The 10873-nt window shown below is 41.5% G+C and overlaps 1 protein-coding gene across 1 annotated transcript in view; it reads right to left on the bottom strand.

The window, feature by feature from the left end:
• Positions 1 to 1092: 1092 nt before the first annotated feature.
• The window catches only part of LOC144817802 (uncharacterized), a 211864-nt gene continuing 202083 nt past the window's right edge, over positions 1093 to 10873 (bottom strand). Inside the window, exon 3 of the mRNA XM_078674630.1 lies at positions 1093 to 6278. Coding sequence (XP_078530756.1) covers positions 4189 to 6278 — 2090 coding nt within the window. The 3' untranslated portion in view covers positions 1093 to 4188. The remainder of the gene's footprint in view (positions 6279 to 10873) is intronic.

The following is a 10873-nucleotide window of genomic DNA, read 5'->3' as shown; positions in this document are numbered from 1 at the left end:
TCCCTTTCCTCCACAGGTGCATTTTAATTTTTGGGTGGTCTCCAAAATTGAGAGTACCTATCATTTTGTTGCACTTTTTTTACATAACTTTTTACTTTCAAGTCCTTTGGTAGGGTGGGCCTTAGCGTGTCCATACACTATAGGTCCTGACGAATGCCAGGTAAATTAACAACAACACTGGCAAAAACATGTTGACCAGCACGTAAATCTATAGGAAACAAGCCATTCAATCTATTTGGCTCAGTTTTCCTACACATATTTTAATATGTCTTATTGATCAGGCAATGAAGGAATTATGATATCCCAAATAAATGTGTTCTTCAAACATCAGACCCATCCCAGCCAACGTGTTTCGTGCTGAAACAGACTTTATCAGGGTTTCATTAATCTTGCATTTTCATATTGGACAATGGTGGACAAGAAAATCAAAGTGGTTGAATAATATTTCAATCCGAAGTGAGTTCAGCAAAATTAAGCAGTAGAGCATGACACAGCACTGCCATAAGTCCTCCTTGTGATGGACGTTGACCTTTGTGCACTGCTACTAATAGGGAGTTGCATGTAAAAGTGCCTTAAAGAATATGCCTGTAGAACTACATCCTATTCGTATAAATGCTTTAGTGAATTTTCCATCAGGTGCATATCATCCATATATGAGTAGGACAAACCTCAATATGCTTTAGCCAGAGAAACCTACAGATGTCTCTGACTGAGCCAAAAACAGACAATGAATAAAGTCATTTTTAAAACTGTATCCTTTTGTCTCAGATGTAATAGTTTGGAATAATGCTGAATCTGTTTGTATAGGATTTGAGGCTTGAGGCATTGGGGCTCAGGTGCATGTGCAAATGGAATGCATTCTATGTGTCAAATCTCTCCAAATTGAAGGACACACCAGGAAGGATTTCCTTAGCTGTAAGGAGAGCTTGTGTATTGCAGCCCCTTTGGTGACAAGGAAAACAGACAGGTGTCTCTCACTCTTCTACATAGAGAGTTGGGCTCATCTAGATTTAGAGTGTTATGAGTCAAACAGCCCTGCTAGGAAATCTCTTATCTACAGGTGTTCCTGAAAGTAGTACACACACACAAAAGTTGCTGCTTAAAAAGATCGGTCATTTATTATGTAAAGTCTGCGAAAAAAAGTTGTACATTATTAAGATGAAAATTGTTTTATTCTCAGCAGTTAATATAAAACAAGATGAATATTAGAAAAGCCAACATCTCATATCCCACATCCCTTCTGTGTGTAATATTTAGTCTAACCAGTATCTAACATTTAAATCTATGTTGTCAGCCTCCCAATTATATTGTTATTAGAATGATCAGTACTTTCTCTCTCAACCTTATGACAATCCTAGCATTATCCCAATGTACCTCCAAAACACTTCTAGCCTTGCCGTTGGATATCGTCTCACTGGTATTCTCTCCAAGCAACTAGTATCTGTCTCTACCCATCTCAAATTATTAAATCTCTTTATACCTTTCTCATCAATGATTCTCTATCGATAGGGGAGGAACTTTCTGTGAGTTTCTTTTATCTATGGTACTGTATGAACAATGATTCCATTAGAAACATATTTGAAAGGCAAGCATCAAAACATGCTTCCTTCCATATTAGCTCTATGTCTGGCCACACAGCCTTGCAAAGTTGCTCACTAGATGAAACTTTCTATTTGGCAGAATGGAAGTTTCATCTTCATACATTTCTGTTATTTATGTTAGTATGACAAGTGTCAAATTGCTTATTATGTGGTAATCCTGCCCATTCTGCTAGCTATGATAACCGTTCAAAATATTAGTTTTCCAGGCCGTAAGCTTCTCATATACACACGCTAACACATTTGTGTGGTCATGTTTATCATACACTTAGGCCTGATTTGTATGTAACATGTTCATATCAGAAAAAGCCCAGCCACATACATCACTAAATTTCACATTTCAAATCTTAAGAGTTAGGGTAATGTTAAGAACCCAGTGGGTGATCAGTGAATTCCCTCAGGGTGGTGAAGAGCTTGGCTCCACCCACCCAGAAACACACCTCTTGCCTTAATTTTAGTTGACCACTGCAGTAATGAAAATGCTCCCATCAAGATAGTGGCAAGACTTGTATTAGAAGAGACTGCTAAGCAAACAAACTTTCAAAGTGAAATAAATTAGTAAAAACAAATAAAAACAATGGCCCTGACATGCAGGACTGCCGGGACCATGGCATACTAGGCAGGTGCACAGATTGGCCCCCACAGATTACATCATTGTATTTTTATATAAACCTTAATGCTTAGATTTGCAATTTGACTTTAAAAACAACAGAGTGACTTGGTGTTGTGGGGGCTACTCTAAATCCTGGACATATCTAGAAACCATATTTGTTTGTACCTAACGTCTTGTTAATAGCTTGGAAAAAGCTTCATCTGAAGCATTGGGGGTCCATTCTTTTATAGGTGGAAAGTTGATAGGCAGAGGATTCTCCACACACTTTAGCTTGGAGTTTTTGTTTTGATTAAACTACTGATACTGCAATGTAGTTATGGACCCAAGAGCAGCTTTTCTCAGAATACTTGGTATGTGTTTAATGCTGAAGTAGAACTCTCAAGTAGCCTCAAATTTTATATTTATTTGTCAATTAAACAACAGGTAACTTCTTCTAATAAGATCTGTAGCTAGTTCATTCAAATTTTAGCTAAGCTCAACCCACACCTAACTGAATTTAACCTGGCACCAATGGCAAGAGCAATCATTGGTCCTAGGTTTTTTCAATTTGCAGTGGTGCTTACCAGGCAGACTGGCGTTATCCACAAAAGATACTGGGGCAGATTTACAAGTCCCTTGCGTTGCCAGTATGTCCATTTTTGTGAAGCATTGGCAGAGCAATTCACTGCCCCATATTCACAAGGACAGGAAATACCACCCTGCATGGCTCGGTGGCTTTTCCTGTCCTTGGAAATATGGCCCCTTTACACGCAGCACTTTTCATGGAAGAGGCGTTCCATGGGTGTTGCTGTGGGCATACATGGAACAAGGCGCATTTCCAGATTCATGAGGAATCATGAATCTGGAAATGTGTCTGAACGCTACGCCTCCCCAGGGGAGAAATAGAGAGAAATGTATTAATTTTTCCTTGTTTTTGTTTCCTGTATTAATGCGTGCTGCATTCTGCAGCACACATTGAAAGAGAAAATCACCTCTAATGATTGTTTTTGTTGCCTTCCTGCACATAAACAATCATTGAAAGAATGCTGTTTTCCAACTTCTATGTGTGCTAATGCAGCACACAAATACGTTGAGAAGCCGCATTTCAGACTGTTTTTGTAGAGGAAGGGAATCCTTCCTGAACAAAAACCCTTTCCACACAATGCAGGCATCCTTTCACCATGGTGCAAGGGTGCCTGTGTCGGTGCATGGCAGCAGTTTGTGCGCAAGTGCAGGGGGAAGCACAGAGATGCAACATTTTGTTGTAAATATGTCACATGAATGTGCTTCCAAACTAACTCAGCGTGGCCCAGCAAAATGACTTGCTGCAACGGGCTGTGTTAGTTTATTGTAAATCTGCCCCATAGAATTTTGCTCAACAGGTGGTTTCTGGATGAAGATATACTGAGCACGGTTGCCGACCACGGGATTTTCATTTCCAGAATCTCACAATGATTCATAGAACTGTTGACTAATAATGTTTGAATAATCGGAGACATAAGTTGAAAGCATATGTGCCAGGTCACTTTTTAGATTCTAGCATAAAGACTGGCTTGACTCTTGCAAGATTTTTTGTTAAAGGAAAGAATAGGAAGATCTTAAGAACCTTGATAATTTATGTTGCTTGTGTCTAACTGTCCATCTTTGCGTATGTTGCATTTCAGAACATGTCGTTGGTGCCCGGACACCTCAGGCATTATGGCATCAAATAAGTGTTATTGACTTAAAATTCAGGAACTTGACTATTGATAATGCCTTTGAGTTCAAGGTTTGATATCATTATAGGTACGTGGAAGAGCAGTGACTGATGTCGGCCTGTGGTTCCATCACAGTTTCAGGTTGATGGACAACATATATTTATTTAACAAAACACAAATGCACACCAAATGTAAAGAGGCTGCCCTCCACAAACATCCCTTATTCACAAACTACAATTCATAACTGTCTCAGAGAAGAATGGTAAAACAGACAATATTTAAAGAAAAGATGCTGGTCATACTATACATAGTCGGCCATGTTTAGATTGTTGTTGCTTGAATCCTCAGCAGCGCTTGCCCCTGCCAGTACAGCCTCACTAATGCTTTTCTTTTCTTCTGCTGACATGGGTGGGATGGCTTTACCCAGCTGGCAATTGATTCTTTCAACTCTCGCCTCTATAGCCAAGTCAAACTCGTTTTTCTTTGAAATGACCAAGTTCTGGATTGCCCTTTGAGCGTCTTCGCAGCCGGTTTGTAACTTCAGGTGCTCCAACTTGAACCCCGGATCTGAGGGGTTCATGCTGAGGAATATTCCTAAGGCGTTCACCCGGTCCATGAGGAAGCGCTGAGACACTTCAGAGTAGGTGCTTGATATCATGTTGACCAGGTAGCCTATGTTGGTGGCTTTGGTTGCCTGCAGGAATAACATGTCCTTGACAACGGCTACTGCGGAATAGTTGGCAATGTTCTGCACTGATTGTGCAGATTTCACTAATTCATTGACATCTGTTGAGAGACAGGACTTGATGAGGCTGGAGATCATCTGGAAGAAGCGGATCATCTTCTCCCACTGCTCTTTGACTTTCATCATAGCTTTCAACCCTTGAACGAGCATCTTCATGGCCGTGTCGAAATCAATCTTGTCCAGGTTGTGACTCCTCATTTCAACCAGGATTTCTGTTAGCTTTTTGTTTTCTTTTTTTAGGTTCTCAAAGGTCTGCATGTACAAGGTCTGAGTATTATTTAAGTGGACCCTGGCCTGTTCCACTCTGGCCCAAGCCATCTGTGCAGACTGAGAGCCTATTCCACCACTGCTTGAAGCTGCAGACAGATTTGGGGGCCTTAACTGCATAGGAGGGGCATTAGTGACTTTTTTACAATATGAATCAGCTTTTAATGAGACAGAAAAAAGGCTTTTTATCTTTTGAGCAATGGATTTCAAGTTGTGCTGATCCAACATCTTAGATGTGGCAGCTCTCTGCAATTCCTCACAAATAGCAAAGCCACTTTCCAGAAAAGTATCTAATTGTGTTTTTGCAGTACAATTGCTTGCATCACTTATATCCTTTTGCAGGTCCAATAAACGATCTTTGTAATCGTTTGTTATGACTTTATGGTCCCTCTCATCATAAACATGTTTCATGTTAATGGTTTCCTCTTTACTATCTAAGACATTTCGAAAACAAACTGCAAGCGATGTTACCTGATTGGATCTGGAGCAGACATTTTTGGTGCAAAAGGTGGACATAACATGATCCGTGTCAGGAGTACCATTTGCAGGACGACCTGCCTCCGACTCATGTTTTATAACTTTGTTTCCAGGGGTAGATAGCCCGTTAAGAATACTATCCACCGCATTAGCAGCAACAGTTTCCCACGCAGAGGGCACCTTGTCCATTGCAACCTTGTAGGCGTCTATTGCATCAGTTAGTTGTTTCTCAGTGGCCTTCTTAAATTCCTCTGTCGTCTGCACAGATTTCCTTGAGGATGCTTCTTTTAAGCTGAGCTGCTCCAGGGCAGTCTCCACATCTGTCAGCTTATGCTTGTAGCCCTTCTTGGAGTTCACACAAGCTTCAAGCACCTCCTGGATTATGTGAAGTGTCTCACTGAAGCTTGCCTCCACAGACTGAGCCAAGGATGTGCATTCATTGGACACCCGGAGCAAACCGTTCAGCTTCCTTGGGAGGAGGGCATTAACAGATCCAATCGGCATGAACAGAATCTTGACTATTTCTACATTGGCGCGTGGTATGAAGCCAGAGAGGAGCCTGATCTGGTCCATGTTTTTATTTGCTGTGTTGAAGGCAAACCAGGCTGAATTGCAGACCTGCATTAGGGATGCAGCAAAGGAGTCTGGGTATTTCATGTACTTGAATCCATCCTTTGGTGGATTCAGGTTGATAGAGAAGTCCCCACTGGCTGATGAAATGGCTGCCAGCTCTCCCAGGATAGCGATGGAGATGGGGGCCGGCATCAAGAACTCCTCCCAGTTCGCGTACGGCGCCATCTTGTGTGCTGTATCCTGCCTCACGTCCTGGGCTTTGGAGACACTCCTGAATGCATCGTCGAGATTCGCAGCGGTGCTTTGGCAGTCCATGTCTCTCCTGCGCCCTAGAGAAAATACAGTTTCGTAAACATGCTGTGAAAGGTATAACATGAATTTTAAACATACTTTGTCTAGCCGTAGCATGACTGTGTGCGAGGGAGTAGTCAGAACATTAAAATATCTTCCATTTTGACCCAAATGTTTGATAGTACCTCACAAGCAAAGCAAATGAGCCCAGCCTGCCTAGAAGAGCTCATTTATTTCTTCAATCCAGCATCCAGCCCGTCGTCCTTTCACCCTTACAGCCACCATTTCACCTTCACATTCTGTCATTCATTCATCCTTTCATCCCAGCATTCAATCTTACATGAGTCCATCTTTCGGTCATCCACCCACCCACCCATCCCTCATCCATCCAATCATCCATCCATCCATCCTTCCCTTCATTCATCCACCCACTCATCATTTTACCCTTCTTATCCATCCACTTACAAACCCATCTTTCACAAACTCATACTTTCACCCACCAATCATCATCATTAATGTTTATTTCGGACACAGGCCAATTAAACATGTCATAAAAAAACATTTTAAAAACATAGATTACATCACATACTCAGAATACCTTTTTGTCAGTTCTTGCTTCAAGTAAAATATTACAATTTTTTTTTGTAATTTCAATTAAATAGCATGAATATAGTCAGCAGATATAAAGTGCAAGTGACTATCATGTTAAAGTTGTAGACCTGCTACTTTTCTACTGCGCCAAACAGCTTGTAAATATCTACCAAGGCTGAATGCAATACCGGTGCTACAGTGAGTCCTTAGAATACGATATCCTGCTCTGAAGTTTTTTAATACCCAGGTTAATACAGATAGATCTGATCTGTCACAAGCCGAACAAAAAAGTAGAATATGACATACTTCTTCAAGCTTGTAAGAACAGAAGGATCATTATTAATATGTCAGGCACACTTGGAGCCCAATTAGAAGTAAACACGTTTACCATCAGCCTATCCAACCTGGGCTTTAACAACAGAGTATGTGCCAGGAGAGGTACATACGCTTCCATATATGTTTCGAGCTTTGGGGAGGGTTTAAAAGACAAGAATACCGCCACCAACATACCCACCTTGGCTTTTTGGCGGTATGCATTGCAATGTAGATGAAGGAATGATGTTTGGTAGCATGCTCTCTAAATTATATGCATGCAAAGGCAGTGAATACTTGCCGGACTACTTGGTACCCTGGCAGTAGGTATTTTCAGACTCCCGGGGGAGGTGTGGGGGGGTAGAGGGAAGCTGGCCCTGTGGTCACACAGTCTCAAAGGGCCCCTACAGTCCATGTACATGCTCTGGTACTCTAAGCGAGTGAACTAGAGACGGTACATGAAATTATGTTATATATATATATATGTATCCTTTTTATAAATTCTATATTGATGTGTGTACTGCTAAGATTTTAATTAATCAAGCAATAAACGTACTTACTATAGAGACGGTACATGGACCTTGGGGACCCTTGAAGATGGTTGACTATAAGTCCAACCTTTCGCTCCCCCCTCTGGGGTCTGAAAATACCCACTGTCAGGGATCCAATTGGACCTGTAAGTAGTTACGGCCTTTGCACACCTATATTTTAGAGTGCATCCTACAATAAGAAACCTCTGAGTATAGTTACATTACCGAGGGAGCATTATCAAAGCAAGTCCAGCCTGCCAAATGCCCAGGATCATGTATGGCCATCAATGTAGGGAAGTAACATGTTGGAAATATAAGGCTCATAGGGCCATTGCATCCTTGTTGCCCCTTTTATAGTTTTTTAATCATTTGCCATCAACCCCGCTAATAAAGGGATACCTTGGGAGTGGATGAGAACTGTTTATTAACACATAACTTTCCCCAACATACTAATATACAAAGAGCTTCCTGGAGCAAGTTGAGCCCACCCTGACTTGTAGGGGTCAGGGTGAACCCGAGAAGAAACCTTTGCACTACTAGAGTGGGTGAGGGTTATATATAAAAAAGGATCATTCTTCCATTTTCTAATTTCTCAGTGGGGTGCACCCCATTCTCACATAAGGCAGAGGGATACTCCGATGTTTATTGTGTAACTATCTACATAGTCTGCCTCCAGACTCCCTGAGTGGCAGTGAGGAGCGGCCGTGTTACAGGACCTCACTGATATGGTGTATGGATTGAGGCTGAGGTCAATACCAGGTGAAAATAAAGAAATAAAGACAAAATGAAGATGAAAGAAGGTGTGCTAAGGACAAATGTGCCAGAATACAGGTCGCATAATTACTAACTCATAGATGAGCCATAGCATGCCAATGAGTCACCAACATGGAGCAGCTTACCCTAGCTGCTATGCACTAGCATAGGCTGAGATCACCTTCATTAGGCCAGGTACGTTAGAGCCATAAGCAGACATGCAACACATGTCACCTCCTGAATATTCTAATAAACACCAATAATATAGCTTAAGCAATGAAGGTCCAGTTTATAATACACAACACTTTCAAAGACAAGTACTAAAACTCTCATTAGCAAACCACATTTTAACATTTATCTTTTATTTTTCTCAGACTCTGTGTCCAGTTTGGTGCAATGATCTGCTGGACTGGTCACCCCTGATATTGCAAAACAAAGAAAGTAAATCTGCAGCTGTGACCCATCCAGGTAGGTCCCACAGTAACATCAGTTTGATTCAAACACTAAAGACAAGTGCATCAAAAGATGCCCACTCTTGCTCCTTCATCTCACTGCTCCCCGATCCTGACAGTGCACATCATTTGTTATGTTATGTTATGTTATGTTATGTGGGCATTAGTAAAGCGCACGCTCACCAACGGTCTCTTGGCGATATGAATTTACAGGAAGGGCAAAAAGCCAAAGTAGTCTAGCTATGAGCTAAAGTAAAAAGCTATGTTTTGAGCAGTTTCCTAAACCGTTCATAATCTTCTTCAAGTCTCAAAGTAATCTGCAATGAGTTCCACAGTTTCGGGCCCAGTATAGAGAACCGCGACCCTCCAGTGCATTTACATCTGAATCTTGGTACAACCAATTGATTCAAATACATAAATATAAGGGTGCCCTGGAGGGCATACTTGCTGACTCTCAATGAGATGTAACTGGGACCGGTGCCCTGAATGGCTCTAAAAAGGATACACCCTGTTTTAAACATAGTTTGTTGCTCCACCGGAAGCCAGGGAGTTCTTTCAGCAGTGGGCTAATGTGGCATTGTCTATCCTTTTGATAGATGATTCTAGCTGCTTGAGTCTGAATCATCTGAAGGTGGTGCTTCTGCTGTTGTGGGAGGCCAAGATAAAATGCATTTCCATAAACAATTTTGGAAAGAATCAGGGCGATAACGATTTGGATGCTAGCCTCTCTGCTGAAGAATCTTCTCATCTGGCGCAGCTTACGAAACTGAACAAAACAGGCGAGGTAACCGAGCCAATCTAGAAGCTCATGGTGAGATCCGAGTCAATTTGTATCCCCAAACTCTTAATCATCCTCTTGCGGAGATGTGCAGCGCCAAGCTCCAGGGTCCAATGCCTGGGAGTGCAGTGCATGAGTTTTTTTTTCAGTTCAATAATTTCAGTTTTTTCGGAATTCAATTTTAACTGATTGTTGTTCATCCAGTGTTTGATGAACAGCATGGAATTCCTGGCAAATTCCTCTGATTTAGGTGACTCTTCAATAGTAAAAATTAGTAGCATATCATCAGCCTTATCCTCATCTGCCGAAGACGGGAAATGAGTGGACGTATGTAAACATTAAAAAGAATTGAAGAAAGAGAGGTATCCTTGCGGGACTCCACAGCTCATATCTACAGTGTTGAATTTAAAAGATGAGAGCCACACCGATTGCTTGCAGCCCTCTAGAAAGGATTTCATCCAATCCAGGGCTGAGCCTCCCAGACCAGCTGTAGCTAAACCATCCAACAGTATGTTGTGGTTTACGGTATCAAGTGCTACAGACAGATCTAGGAGTATGAAGGCCTGAGTACAGTCCATGTCTGCCTTGCCTTTAAGGTCGTATATAACTGACAATATAACTGATTCTGTAGAGTATAATGGATGTAAACCTGCCTGGTGAGTTTCCACAAAATTAGAGGCCTCTGAAAGAGAGCTAAGACATCTGGCTACATGGGTCTCCAATAGATTATCAAGGAGAGGGAGGAGAGGTATAGGCCTGTAATTCTCTAGCTTATGAGGCTCCAAGCCTTGGTTTTTTTGCAATGGAATAACCACTGCTGCTTTAAAAACTGAGGACACAACACCTTGGGTAAGAGACAAATTCAAAAGCTGAAGGACAGTATCAGGAAACGCCAAATAAATGGCTTTTAGTAAATGAATAGGACATACCTCTTTTACCTTATTTACAATGTCAAAGAGGAGTTTCCTATTTATATATGTTGTCTACTGTGAGAAACACACAACAAATTCTCCACATTGCATTGTCTGTAAACTCTCATGTGTGACTACTGCAAGTCCTGTGTTTCCAGTGCCCTGTCCACCTTCCACAATCTCCACTGAAGTTTTCCCTCGTAGGTCACTGCTTATTGCTACGTGTCTTCAAAATCCATCACAAAAAGTGCCTACTTTGTAGTCTCTGGCCACTCGTAACTAGTTATAAAAAGTGGCTAATTTAAA

Source organism: Lissotriton helveticus, chromosome 2_1 (genome assembly GCF_964261635.1).
Source record: "Lissotriton helveticus chromosome 2_1, aLisHel1.1, whole genome shotgun sequence".
Lineage (NCBI taxonomy): Eukaryota > Metazoa > Chordata > Amphibia > Caudata > Salamandridae > Lissotriton > Lissotriton helveticus.
Note: the sequence above shows the minus strand (reverse complement) of the source record. Positions and strands in the feature narration are given on the sequence as shown.